Source organism: Corvus moneduloides, chromosome 17, assembly GCF_009650955.1.
Source record: "Corvus moneduloides isolate bCorMon1 chromosome 17, bCorMon1.pri, whole genome shotgun sequence".
Taxonomy (NCBI): Eukaryota; Metazoa; Chordata; class Aves; order Passeriformes; family Corvidae; genus Corvus; species Corvus moneduloides.
In genome coordinates, this window is record NC_045492.1 from 12,779,567 (window position 1) to 12,794,077 (window position 14,511).

The following is a 14,511-nucleotide window of genomic DNA, read 5'->3' on the forward strand; positions in this document are numbered from 1 at the left end:
AACACTTCAAGCAAACTAAGAGAAAGCAATTTATTGTCTTTTCACTATAAGACTTGGCTATTTTATAAACAATTTTAAAAAATGATCCTTCTACAAGTAAGGATTCCAGAATTCAAAATATATTCTTGAATTAATTTAAAATATACTTTGCAAAAAAATTCATCTAAACAAACTGCCAGTAGTTTATACAACCCTATTTACCTTAACTAATCAGAAGTCTGGCCATAATTTATCTGAAGCTGTTTCTTTACAGCACGAAATCTCTAGTTGAGTGCTGGTGCCTTCTACTGACTTAGGTACATTTATTTTGAAGGAGTTCAGCTTTACACAGGATTTTGAAAAAGAAGCTCTGAATATACCTTCTCTATCCAGTTTAAGACAAAACTTCTCAGAAATGATTCTGAAGTACACAAGGCTGCCTCAAGAGTTATTTAGGAATTCTTATCCTTGGTACACAGGAAAGCTGGGCCTTCCTGGGACGGAAGGAGTTAAGGTGCAATTTAATTCACTAAATTTTAGCAAAAATCAAAAGCATCAGGCTATCTTCCTGCTATTTTACTTAAATCACAGCTCTGTATGAACAGATGTATCAGAGCCACCTTGGGGTAAGTGCAAGCACAAAGATAATGTGAAAAGAGCAGACAGCAGGTCCCAAACACCCCCAGATCTGGCTCAAACTCACAGCAGCACAGGCCTGAGCCCCAAACCCAGGCTTAGCCCAGTGTTACACTCATTTATGTTTTGGGATCAGTCTTTGGGTTAACTGGAAGGTGGAATGTGGATGATACATTCCAACACAACAGTGTCCCCATAACGAATGGCAAAACCCCCTCATTGCTATACTCTCCACCCAAAGCACAGGAATTCTTCCTGGGATGCTGCAAGTTGGAATGTTTGGACTTCACGTGCAGATTTGAGTTTCACCCACAGGAGCAGAGAGCTGCTGGGCTTACTTTAAAAAAAAAAAAAAAAAAGTGTTTCCAGTACAAAGTCAGATCTCAAAATGCTAAACCTTCACCAGCTTATCTCTGCCTTGATGCTCTTTGGAGTATGTTCACAGAGGTAATTCTGGTTACAGTGACTTCAATAGACTCAGGATTTCTTCTGAGTCTATAGACGTTAGGAGAAAAAAAAAAAAGGACTTTAGTAAGGCTGGCTCCTAGCCAGCACATTTTCAGACAATAAAATCTTGGAATATGGAAGCACTACACGTAGTTTCAGAACAGTGCATCACCTATTGGTGACTAAACCAATTAGGACTGTGCAATAATCCATCATATGGGTATTCCTACTTAAGTGAGTTCAGTGCCTGTGTTATACTGCAAGAGAGGCTATAATAAAAGCCTCTCCTAACAAAAAACCACCCACCTGCCACTTTAGATTCCAATATATACCCTTTTCAAGAGAACTACCCCTGTAGTGAGATATTGTTTATTCTACTGGAAAGAGAATCTCACTGTTTCTCAGCTACACAGTAATAAATGAGTGCTATGACTGTTTTGAAAAAGAAAAAAAAGGTTCAAAAAGGTGGATTATAAAGACCCAGAACTGTGCTCATTGTCAAGCATTTACATTCCCACTTGAAGTGCAAACCAGATCCCATTTGAACAGGTTTTTCCAAAGAGTAAGTGGCAAAAGGGAAAGGAGACAAGGACAGCACTTCTCACAATTACCTGAAAGACCAAGTAAGAAACGCAAAACGAGGTCAACCTGAACCCAAATAAGTCCTTTAAACTTTGCACCTGAAGAGCTACGTGGATGTGGAGCACTGGAAAACAAAAAGCCAGGCAGGGCTCAGGGGTTGGAGGCAGGGGGTTTGAAGAAGCCGACCTTGCGGCAGTAGCGGACGATGAAGGGCACGGACACCACGGTGATGCTGATGCGCACTGGGGCAAAGAGCTTGTGCACAGCATAGGCCAGCACGAAGGTGCTGGTGCCAGCTGCCATCCGGGACTGCAGCGAGGCCTCAGTGAAGCCCAGCTTGAGCAGAACTGCGCTCATGTCCACACCGCTGCGGGAAGAGGGAAGAGGGCTTTAGTTTAAGATAGAAAAGATAAAGCGCTTGTTTTTCGTTCAGGGAATTTAATGTATCGTGCTTGCAACTCAGCCTTTAGAGATAAAATTTCTCTGCATAGTGATTCTCAAAATGTTACTGTGAATTTGTATTGGAACTTCATCTTCCCCAATTTTACGTTCAATTCTATTCTGTGTCTTGGGGAAATTTATCACCTAAGCACAGACCAATGCAAACCAAACGAGGTACCTGTTGTTAGGCTTAGTGTTCTAACACAGGAGTACAAAGCTGTTAAAATGACAAATTATGTAAAATCTAGCAAGTGAAGGAAGTGTTACAGATCTCAAATGAGCATTATCCACCAAATTCATTAATATAGACATAGCAGATTTCATCAGGGATTTAACCATACCTTAAGGAAAAAAAAATGTTATTACCCTGTCCCACGATGTAGTGAACAGGAGAAATCAGGCATTCACATATTCCCCACTGGAGTCAGGAATAAGCAGCAGGGAATGTTTGGAAAAACAACACATTCCCCTGTCTCCTCAGCTGGAACACCTCATGTAACTGATGCATTCCCACAAAGCCACACACAAAATTCCCCACCTGACTCCCGTGCAGTTCTGTTACATTCTCACTGTAATTCTGTTCTAGTGGCTGCTGTTTTCTGCAGTTCCACTGCACAAACTGTGTTCAACACCCAGAAAAAAAAGTTTATCTCTAAGCCCCAGCACTTTTGCATGGCTCTATCTCTCCAGACCAAGCAAGAACAAAAGATATCTGCAAAACAAATACATTCTCTGCCCAGTGAGTTATGTTGGTGCTGTGTCTGCTGTTTTCACTGCTGATGAACCTGTGCAAAAAGACCTTGTACAGCTCTCGTCTCATGCCTGATGGGAGATCAGGTCCATTTATGGACCCATCCATACTCAAAATTCAGGAGGTGACTATAGATCTAGCAGGCATAAGGTGCCTGTCTCCTGCCAGAGGCAAGCACAATGGTAAATGTATTTTACTTTTACCATTACCCAGAGGTGGCAGACAGCTGTACAAACCTCACCTTGACACAGCCAAGTAGAAGATTCCCAGAGATACTAATGAAATTCCAACATGGAAGGAAACTCCTACAGCACCATATTCTTTAAAAACTTGTTTCAGCTGCTGGGATTTGTTGAGTTTCTTGTTTTCAGCACTGGGATCAGTGGCTGTCTTTTTGAGGGGTTCATGTGCATCCTAGAAAGAAAACCATTAAAAGTATTTATCAGCATTATGCACAAGATCATATTCCAGTTAGTTGAACCAGTCTGAAATAATGAAAGAACTGTCTTGCACACAGTGATTTGGGAAGACAGTAACTCACTTCTGCTCTTCCACATCAGCACAGCAGATGCTGTGGCAGAGCCCAGGCAAGCTCCCTTCTCCCAACTATTCCTGTCAAAGGGATGCACTGAGCTTGGCATAAATTCTTACACAATTCAAGTTTCATAATTAAAACCAGATTATTTGATCCAAATGTGTGCCAAGGCACACCCACACAGCTGCTTGAGACACGAGACTGAGGTGTCAGAGCTATTTGCTTCCACCCACTGCTCAGCTTTACCCAGCGACTCCTTGGAGCACAGCTTTTTGTTCCAGGACTAAGCAGCCAGTGGCACTGGAAGCCCACCCGGTACCACTTAGTAACAGCTCCCTGATGGAAGAGATCCAACGTTTAAATTCCTATAAATCATTCTTAATGGATGAGCTGATAAAAGGAAGAACCGGGAACTGCAAGTGATGACAGGAACAAGCAACTCTGTTGCCACGGCATAGACAACAACTGCAGGGACATGCCAGGGCTGGTGTCAAGAGTCCAACTGCACTGAAAATGTTTGTCACAGTAGAAGTCATTGACAGATTTTTATTTGAGTACATTTCAAGCGCAGAACTTCACACTAAACTATATGCCAAAGCAATCTGAAAAGACATTAGCGGAGGGTAGCAATGAGGCAGCCCTTGGAAACCCCCCATGCTCGCCAGAGAAGAAATACTAACAGGAATAAAACATCTCCTGATTCTTGTATCTAAATTTTTCAAGCATAATGGATAATTTTAGATTTTTCTTTTGTGACTCATGAGCTCTGGGTCTTATGGATGGATCATAAGGACTGAAAACCTGCTTGTTCTGATCTTCCAAGTCCATTCCAATTCACCCATGTTCCCAGGCTCACACACCAGGAACGGTATTGAAGCAAAACGTTAAAAAAGAACCACTTCAACAGATACTATTTGGAGTACCCAGGGGAGTCATGTACGGAATAATGTACAGCTTAGCAAGTAAAGCTGCTGCCTATTTCCATGTCATTCTGCTACAATATTTCAGCTAAAAAGCCGATTTTATTCGCATCATTCATGCGATTTAAAGCATGAAAACATATCTAAACCACCCCGTGATGCTTCGCAACGAGGCAGCAGAAACCACGCCGCAAATTAAACCGTAGAAATTAAACTGTAGACGAGGCATCCCGGAAAGCTCACACTGACAATGTGACCACCAGCAGGTGCAAACCAGCTCCCACAGAAACCCGGGATAAACACGATTTTTTACTGATCCCATGGGGATGCGAGGGGGTGGAGGTGAAGACACCTCCAAAAAACTTAAAGACACCTCCAAAATTGAGGAACACTTTCAGATGAGGGCATTTTGTGCCGTTCCGCGCAGCCCCGCGGCAGGCGGCCCCTCAGCCCTCACACGTACCTTGGCGGCGGCGCGGCGCGGGCCCGGCCCCGGCGGGAGCGCGGCCCAGGCGGGGCGGGGGGCGCAGCGCGGGGGGACGGGGGCCAGCAGCGGGGCCAGCAGCGGGGACAGCAGCGGGGACAGGCGGCACACGCGATACATGGCGGCACCGCCGGCACACGGCAGCGGGGCGGCACCGGGGCGGCACCGGCCCGGCCTCCCCAGCGCGCACGATGGGCCGGGCACACGCCCCGACCGCCTCCTTAAAGCCGCAGCGGTCCCGGCCGTGAGGAAGGGATGTGTTCTGTCCAAGGCTCTGTGCTACCTGGCCTTGGACACTTCCAGGGATGCGGCAGCCACGGCTTCTCTGGGCAACCTGTGCTAGGGCCTCCCCACACTCACAGCCAAGAATTTCGTCTTAATATCCAGTCTAATAATCTCTTTCATTTTGAAGTTTTATCCCCATGTCATGTCACTCCAGGCACTTGTAAATAGCCCCAAGAGTCACAGATTGTTCTAGGTTGGAAGGGACCTGCCAGAATCATGTTCAGCACAGGACAGCCCAGCAATCCCCAGCAAAGGAGAAGGACTCTTCCTCAGGAACTGGAGTGATGCAGCAAGGGGGAAGCACTTCTAAACAGAGAGAGGGGAAATTCACACCCCAGCAATCCCACCCTGGGCATCCCTGGGAGTGGTGTCCAAATGCTCCTGGAGCTCTGCCAGCCTTGGGGCTGTGCCCATTCCTTGGGGAGCCTGGTCAGTGCCCCAGCATCCTCTGAGGAAGGAACCTTTCCCAATATCCAACCTGACCCTGCCCTGGCACAGCTCCAGCCGTTCCCTGGGTCCTAGCACAAGGGCAGCACCTTGCACTTGGCCTTGCTGAACTTCATGAGGTTCACACAGTTCCACCTCTGAAGATTTTCCAGGTCCCTCTGGATGCCATCCCATTCCTCCAGTGCGTGACTACCCTGCACAGCTGGGAGCTGTCAGCAAACTGTCAGAGGGTGCCCTCATAACTGGGATCACAAGGGTTTTAAAGCTGCATTTTTCCGAAAGGGCTCCGCGCCATCGCAGACACGGCTGCTCATGGCAGGGTGAAGGGTGAATATCCCTGAAACTGCATCCCAGGGCCGAGCCCGAGCAGTAAAATCCCACCCTCTGCCAGCGGCAAAGCCTTTTCTCTTCATGGCTGTGTTTCCGCAGCCATGTGAGCACACAGGGCTGGGGACAATGGGAGAACTGTGTCGGATAAATAGGACGGGTTCCCTCCGGAAAGAACTTGCAGCTCAGGAGCACAAAGTGGAGCTGCACAGGACAGCACGGGGTGGTGCAGGGCTGGTGGGCGGCTGTTGTTAAGTGCGAGGCACCACAGAACAGATGGGTTTCAAGGAGGATCTCAGGGGAAGAGAGGGAGAGAGCTTTGCTTGCATTGAAATGGTCTGTTCTGTCTTAACAGCACTGCCAGTTCCAGCCTTTAGTTCTTGCTTCATAAATCCAGCCCCTCTCTGAATGCTTTGAGAAGAATGGTTTCTCAGAATACAATTTCAATGTTTATTACTGCTCCAAAGCAATTTGCTGTGTGTTTTCTGTGACACACACCTGCACCACCAGAGCAGACATGATATTGGCATGGCAGTGCTCTGAGCAGAGCACACTACAGTTTTGTCCCTTTTCTTTCTGAATAATAAAAAAATCTCAGGAGTTAACTCTGGTCTCAATAAAGGAGATGTCAGTGGCAGCTCTGGGCTCTGCACAGGGACACTGGGTACTTCCCTGTGTTTGTCTGGCAGATCCATCAGAGCTGCTGTGGGACAGAGACCACGGAGCTGCTCTCCTGTGACAGATGTGTTGCTGCTGCTGGACATCCAAAAATCCTGGGCAAGTGCAGAAAAGAGCAGGAGGTCACTTAATGAGGCATGAAAGCATTAGGGCTGGCAGCTGTATATGCACAGCCTGGCTGTCTGCTGCCTCCAAATCTCAGTGGGAGGTTTAGCTTGGAAGCAGGAAGGAACAATGTGATAAACACCCAGTGATATATGCTCAGTGAAAAAGGAGCAAACACCCAGGCTGGAGACAGCTTAATGTGAAGATGGTTTATAAGTGCAGGGAAAAAGACATTAGCTCTGTCCTGCTCATTGTAACTAAGATAAAGGGGACACGGTACAGCTTTCAGAAACAGCTCAAGAAAATGCTTCTGCATAGACACACATATTTACAAACACATCTCAAAATGTTTTGGTGCCTACACTAAATATAAGATAAACTGAAAAAAGGGGTGCTACAAAATGCTAAAAAATACACAGATCTCAACAGTGTGTTGTGCAGTCCTGAAACAAGAGCGTAGGGTGTGGAGATGTGAACCCCAAATCCAGATGGCTCATGGATCTGTTATTTAAAAATAAACCAAAATTATTAATGCACTTTATCTACTGCATTTATTTGTGCTCTGTCTGAACTCCTGTTCCATCTCTCAGCCTGTCTCTATCTATATTTACTCTTATTTTCCATTTGCAATTTTCCAACAGCCAGAGACTGCTGCTCTGGTTTTGTGTTATTTGTGTTATTGCAGTCACTGTTTATCATCAGTAAGAGGAAAGCTGGGAATTGAGCTGAGAGCTATTGAAGAGGCAGTAGGTATAATGTCACCAGGAGATGCATTTGAATTCCTGTGAGGCAAAGACTTTTCCATAATGACCATTCTCTGTAATTTGTCAGAAAGGTTTGTCATGTTTTCATCAGAATGTGTATAATGTAGTAACATAGGAGGTACTCTTTATCAAGGTACCTATTATAAAGCTCTTAGATAACAATTTCCCTTCCATAATTTGACTTTCTGAAGTCAAAATCTCTCTTGGTTTGACAGTGCTGTAGGAAGAGTGACAAAACTGAAGTGTGCTCTAATGTGCAATTTCTGTAACCAGAAATCCAGGATGCAGAGTTGTTCCATCTCTGGTTTGCTGAGTGTCCCAGCTAAACACAGCCACTGATGCCTGTGGGACTCTGCAGTGAGCTGGTTCAGGAGTTAAATCCATTTACAGGGATAAATGAGATCAGTAATTCAGTAATAGCTTGTGAGAATGTCTTAGCCAATCTACAAGGATGTTTTGATGATGAAGAAATCTTAGAAGTCTGCTAAGTTTTCTAAATTGCATGAGAGCAGATTCATTACACGTTTTGCAGATCATTTAATCTACAAATAATTCAGGGATTGTGAATGTGCCGGTACCAAAATTTAATGCCTTCTAGTGGACGTGTAGGAATTGGTTCCTGTGCGAGAGTGGGAGGCAATTTCTTCTTCGTGCTGGAAGCTGTGTCATTTATCATCATTACAAATGTAGTAATGTCATGCATATATAAATACAATGAGAGGAGCTGGCAACTGATCATGACTTTCATTTAGAACAGAACCAAAGGTAAATTTTTTCATATTATAGTAAACTTAGGGCATGGCATGTGAACTAGTTTTAAGTGGCCCTGTTCTTTAGTACATTGGCTTTTTCACATCATGTTCCAAGAGTGTTTGAATCATGAAGATGAGATAATGGGGCTAGTTGATAAGTTGAATAAGAATTAAAATGATACCAGGAAAGGAGTATCCATATGCAAATGATAAACATATTTATTAGGGAAGTTCTGTATCATGAATCCTTGAGTACAAACAATCAGCTTTCAGGGACATCTTTCTTCTCAAGCAAAACCAGTAAAAAGTCATTAAATCTTGGTGTCTTTTCTTTGAATGGGAGAAGACTGCAGTGCTAGGATTGCTAAATCCAAGGAAAGCCAGCCCAGGTATTTTCATCTTTGAGAGGACTTGAGGGCAAGAAAAATTTCTAAACAGGAGAGCAAAGAAGGAATTACTTGCTTAATTTACCTGGAAATCCTTGAAGAATGGGGCTGTGTGGGCCTGTCCTGGAGATGTGTGGGAATCCGTGGTTGTCCAAGCAAGGGGAACTGTGGCTTCAACCCAAATCCCACTTAATCAGGCAATTTATGTGATGACTTGTGGGAGCCTCTGCACAAAGGTGAATGTCCCCTACTCAGCAGGTCTTGCTCTTTAACCCCTTAGGCTGGTTGGGCAAAAACGGGTGTAAAGTAAAACCAGAAGAAAATAGAAGTGAGAATATCCACATTGCTCATGTTGGTGGGAACTGCTGCTGATTCCCTGTGCGTGTGTGTGAGGGAGCAGACTGGTGCTGCTGAGCAGTGTGGCTCGCCCCTTTTCCCATGGAGGAAGCAGAATTCTTTTGGCATCTTTGTCCCTTGGTTGACACAAGCCAGCAGCATTAATTCTCCTCTCCACAAGATCCTCCCCAGTGATCCTCTGATGAGATGTTTTTCCATTTGGCTGGTGTGATGTGCAGCCTTCTGGATGTGTGTAAGTGCAAATCACATCCTGCCAGGTGTGGGATTGATAGCCCCAGCAAAGCAGGGACGTTGTTTTCTCCCAGAGCAGCTGAACTGCAGGGAGTGACAGCAGAAGCCTCTTCCTTGGCACCCCCTGTGTGTCACCCTAACGGGGTGGCTCAGCTCCACGTCCAAACAGCTCCTTTTGCCCTGTCTCTTGGAGCACTGAGGACACACAAAACTCCCCTCACAGAAGCACTGGCAGCTCTCACCTTGGTGTAAGCATTCACCTGGGTTACGCTGGAGGAGCAATAATTGCTGTACCCACTGCTGGTTCTGTGAGCTGTGTTTGTCATGGACCCATTCCCCACTGGAACGCAGGCTTTAACATATAACTCATTTCTTTGGGTACCCAGCGAAGTTTCCATAACTCATGTCTGTGAAGAATTGATCATCTTCTACCCTTAGATTGATATTTATGTTGCAGTGAAGTGCAAACAGTCACTCCAGTACCTGGGGTTTGGCATTTGGAGATGATTTTTGAAGGTTATTTATTTATCATTCAGTGCAGCCCACTCTAAGGAGAGGTGTCTGCTCTAGACCTGCACCTCTGGAAAAGAGCTTTCAAACTTCTAAATCAGATGAAGTCAAGTAGCCCAGCAAAAGTGCAGTGTCTTGTGCTGAATACTAAACACGGAGAGGCATGCAAATGATGCTGTTTGCTGAGTCCTGTTTAACTTCTGGTGCCACTAAAATGGGCAAAATGGTATTTTGTGAAGTGAAAAATGATGGGGCCAAATTTGGAAGCTGAGTGTTTAAACTGCTTTGCCTCCTCAAGGTGTTTCACACCTCATCTGATTCCCATGGAATTTCAAATTTGCAGAGAGATTCTTCTTTAGATTTAAAAACTTCTTATTTATATTTAATTTTTGATGCCTCTCACTACTGATGATAATTTAGCTTCATGAGAATTTAAGAAAAATTAGGCAAGAGATGTTCCAGGCAATTAGGGAACAGATTGTCCAAGGCTGGGTTGGAGCAGCCTGGAATAGTGGAAGGTGTCCCTGCCCATGGCAGGGGGTAGAACTGGATGATCTTGAAAGTCCCCTCCAACCCAAATCATTCTACGTGGTTTATGTTTTTCTAAATGTTCAGCAATTTCAAATTGTTTTCACAGTATAAAAGCCAGTTGTCCTCCTCCCCTTCAGGCTTAAAAGCTGTGTAAATAGTTGATAACGTCCTCTTGTAGCAGCCCATAAGTCACATTGCCAAGGGCAGATTTTCCTGCCCTTTGCTCCTTACCAATATTGCTCCAAAGCCAATTGTCAGTCCATTTAGATGGAACAAGTAACAGCCAAGGCCAGATCCCCTCTTTTCCACCTCTCACTGCATAATGCCATAATGAGATTCTGGTCAAACGCTTCAGTGCAATGCAATATTCAATCTGCCACGTACTCAGAAAGGCTGCTGGGAATTACTGGGCACGGTGATTAGCCCCTGTTTGTCCGAGGTTACTGGAAATTGTTGCCACATCTTGCAGGTGGCTGTGCTGCTGCTGCGCTGGGACGCGGCCTTCGGGGGAGTGACGCACACGCTCTGCGCTCCCAGCGCGGGGAGGGACTGTGCCTGGAGCCCTGGGACAGACACCTCTGCTTTGCAGAACACCTTCTGGTGGGACTGGCCATAAGGAAAAATCCACCTGTGAACTTCCCTAAAGCAGGAGAAAGGGACCAAGGGCTCCTCAAATCCTGCCAGTTCTACACTCAGGAGAACAAACAGCAAGTGTGTTTTGCAGAAGGGGAGGTCCCCATGCTTGTACCTTATCTGTGTTCTTGCATCTGACAGAGGGCAGGGTTAGGTGGGATACTGGGAAGAAATTCTTCCCTGTGAGGGTGGGGAGGCCCTGGCACAGGGTGCCCAGAGCAGCTGTGGCTGCCCCTGGATCCCTGGCAGTGCCCAAGGCCAGGTTGGACGGGGCTTGGAGCAGCCTGAGATAGTGAAAGTTGTCCCTGCCCATGGCAGGGGGTGGTTTAAGGTCCCTTACAACCCAAACCATTCCCTATTTCTCTGATTCTAAGTATCCTGAGACCAGCAGGAGAGGTGCCTTCTTCTGGTGTCTTCTTCTGCTCTTCTTTTCAGCCAGAACTTGAGATACACCAACAATTGTAGCTACTTGAATGACCAAACTTTAAATAGTGATAATATATTGCATCTATACAGGCATTTCATAGGTGTGAGAATATAATGAGCCCATAGCTAGGGAACAATGTCCATTACAGCCACAGCTATAAGCAGCTTTTTGGTCTGCTGATCTTTCTAACATTTAACAATGGGGAACATTTTTTAAAGCATATAACCTATCCTTTATAAAAGATTTTTGTCATATTTTCAAGTGGGAATTGGTGAAGTAGAACCATTATAAATAGAGTCATTGCATCTGAGGTTGTCAGCTTTGAGATCTTACAAAATAAGGAACCTTTCCTGAGCCTCTGGGCATGTGATGCCCTATTACCAGCTGTGTTATAGTGCCGTGAGTGCCTGGTTCCGATCTTGCTTTATGGTGGTGCTTATTAAATGTACTCAGGAGGAGGAAAGAGCCTGTTCTGTGGCTCTGGGAGTGTGACCACCCTGTGGCTTGCTGTGTTCTCTGTGTGACACTGGCACAGGCGCCCATCCCTCACGATGGGTACGAACAGAGATGTTCTGTCTGTATCAGTGAAATCCTTTAAATAGCCTGGCAGCTGATGCTTGAGAACAGGCATTGCAGGAACTTGTTTGGGACCGGACTCCAACGCAGGAAGACTTTGCCAAACTACCTGCACTAGCAGGAGGGCAGAGTGGAGGGATATTCCCTGCCTGCTGATGGATGTTTCTCCCCTGCCAGGCACATGCCATACGTCCTTCAGTCAATGGATGGCACTGCTGGCTTTTCACAGCCGGGCTTGTTTGCGAGCTGCCTTGTGAAGCGCATTCATGACTCATTGCTCAGTTTAAAAGCACGCTGGTGGGAAGGGGTTACTTCAGTAGCAGCCAGATTCCCTGGAGCAGGGGTGGAGCAGAGGCCTTGGGGGTCTGTCCGGGGATGTGACTGGGCCCCCAGCCAGCCCTCACTCCCCAGTTCTCGTTGGGAGCACGGCTTGCTGTGCCTCAGCTGTGCGTGCACAGACAAGAGAGGGGCTCTTGGAGCTCAGCCTGCTTGGGCTCAGCCTGCTTGGGCTCAGCCTGGAGCCACTGCCAAGCACTAGCAGATCTGCTGGGAATATCATGGAATCACATCAGAGAATCATGGATTGGTTTGGGCTGTAAGGGACCTTCAATCTCATCCCATTCCCCCCCCTGCCATGGCAGGGACACCTCCCACTGTCCCAGGCTGCTCCAAGCCCTGTCCAACCTGGCCTTGGGCACTGCCAGGGATCCAGGGGCAGCCCCAGCTGCTCTGGGCACCCTGTGCCAGGGCCTCCCCACCCTCACAGGGGGGAATTCCTTCCCAACATCCCATTATTCTTTATTTCTTATTAATAGCGAGTGCTACATTCTTCATTATTTGTTATCCTATGGGATGGCGCATGAGAATTCACTTATTATTCATGGATTTAGTTATTTTATTGGTTTGTCACAGACTAGTTCTCACTTGAGCTTGCTGAGGCAAATTCTTAATTACACTGTTGTGACCCCAGAGTTGGTAAAATGGGAGAGAAGAGCAAGAGGACAGAGAAATGCGAATTTAAAAGGGAAATCAGAAAGGAGAGCTGAAAATTTGAAATCTTTAAGGATCTTGAATGTTGTACAAAGTTTAAGAAGCATAAAAAGTGAAGAAAAACCAGAAATACTGGAAGGGGAAGGTTAGAAGAAAAGCTGTCTGTGAACAGATCTGCTTTTTCCAGAAGCCTGGATAAGTTTTAAAAAATAACCCGATTCCAAAAGCTCCTAAAAAAACTCAACCTGAAAACACTCTGAGTTTAGCTGGATGCAGCTCAGTGGCATGAACAGTGTTGCAATTATAAAATGGATGTAAATCAGAGTGATCTGTGCCTTAATTACCAGTCTGCCACAACAGCAGATCCAGTCCTGTGGAAACCCCAAGTGGTTTCTGTGGTGTATCACCCCGCAGACTAATTGGTCACTTGCCTTCTAGAAACGCTTTCGAGATAATTAAGAAAAATAATAAATTGGGAGAATATTTTGCTTCTAATTGGGTGTCAGATGTATTAAACCCTTGAAAAACTGAAGGTTTTGCTGATAATCAGAAACCCTCAGCTTTCTCTGGTGCTACCTGCTTTGTTCTGAGTTGTTTGTGGAACAATCAGGTTTTTAATGGATGTGACATTCACCACAGCTAACCAAGAGACTTTGGTTTGGGAGAAGTTCTGCTGCTGCCAGTGTGGGAATTAATTTTGCTGGCCTGAAAAGAAAGAATTCCTCATTTTGGGGCTACAAAACTCAATTTTGCCTGTTGTTTGAGAAGCCTTCAGCTGCCTCTGACAGTTCTGAAGGCAAAGTAATTGTACTGGAGAAAAAGGCCTAAAATAGACACTGTCTGCTTTAAACTTCTCTGGGTTAAGCACCTTTGTTTTCTGCTGGCTTGTGAGGTAAATAAACATCAGTGTTATCAACTGCTGGGAATAGACCTTAGGAGTTCAGCTTAGTGATGCAGCCTTGGGATTTGGAGTTCCTGGATGACCCTTGAACCCACAAACATTGGGCATGTGCTTGTAAGTGGTTTCCATGGAAATAACATTAAAAGCCGTTTAAAGAATGGAAGAACAATGTACACATCTTTTATGGATTTTTACACCAAAATAATTGATTCTAAAAGCTGGTGTGAAGCAGTTCACACACTGACGCAACAGGGCCCAGAGCTGTTTAATTTTGGTTTTGTGAGGGGTGAAGTGTTTCTAAATGTTTGTGACAGGAAAGCACTGTGCAGACAGAAGTTACATGAACATTTATAATTCTGTTTTATCTTCACGTTACTTGCAGAGGAACTGTGCTGATGACCATGGCAGTCTTTTGTAAGCCAGTATTTAATATCAGGATTTCATTCTCAGTGAGCAGAAAGGGCTCGGGCTTAGTTCAGATTCCTTCTTTTTAGTTTTCAGAATAAACTCAAGAATTTAGGAGGAAATGATGAACTCTTTGGTCTATTTTGAAGTTGAGGAGATGGCACTGAAGTGACAAACCAGAGCATTCAGCACTCATAGAGACCCCAGAATAATAACCCAGCCTGTAAACAGACAGTGAAAAAAGGGAGGGAAAGCCTGGAAAATCCCCTCTGCTGAGCACCTCTGCCTTTTCCTGGCTAACTGCAGGGGGTAGGAAAGGGGAGAAGAGGGTGGGAATGGGGGCAGAAGCGATTTGAGAAGCAGAATCCCAGTACAGCTGCCAGGGGATAGTGGCTACAGAAAATGTCTGTTATTAATGCAACAAGACTGAA

General features: G+C 45.5%; 1 protein-coding gene across 1 annotated transcript; it reads right to left on the reverse strand.

Moving 5' to 3' along the window:
• Nucleotides 1–16: 16 nt before the first annotated feature.
• On the reverse strand, nucleotides 17–4,936 carry FAM210B (family with sequence similarity 210 member B). The gene is made up of 3 exons (XM_032127096.1): nucleotides 4,755–4,936; nucleotides 3,078–3,250; nucleotides 17–2,011 (listed from the first exon to the last, which is right to left on the reverse strand). Exons 1-3 carry the CDS (start codon nucleotides 4,893–4,895, stop codon nucleotides 1,795–1,797), a joined length of 531 nt encoding a protein of 176 aa, XP_031982987.1. The 5' UTR covers nucleotides 4,896–4,936; the 3' UTR covers nucleotides 17–1,794.
• Between the last annotated feature and the right edge of the window lie 9,575 nt (nucleotides 4,937–14,511).

Coding starts and splice junctions, on each gene's coding strand:
- FAM210B (XM_032127096.1), bottom strand. CDS start 4,895: ATGTATCGCGTGTGCCGCCTGTCCCCGCTGCTGTCCCCGCTGCTGGCC. Junction 3,251..4,754: donor CGCGCCGCGCCGCCGCCAAG/GTACGTGTGAGG, acceptor TTTTCTTTCTAG/GATGCACATGAACCCCTCAA. Junction 2,012..3,077: donor TTCTACTTGGCTGTGTCAAG/GTGAGGTTTGTA, acceptor CTCTTCCCGCAG/CGGTGTGGACATGAGCGCAG.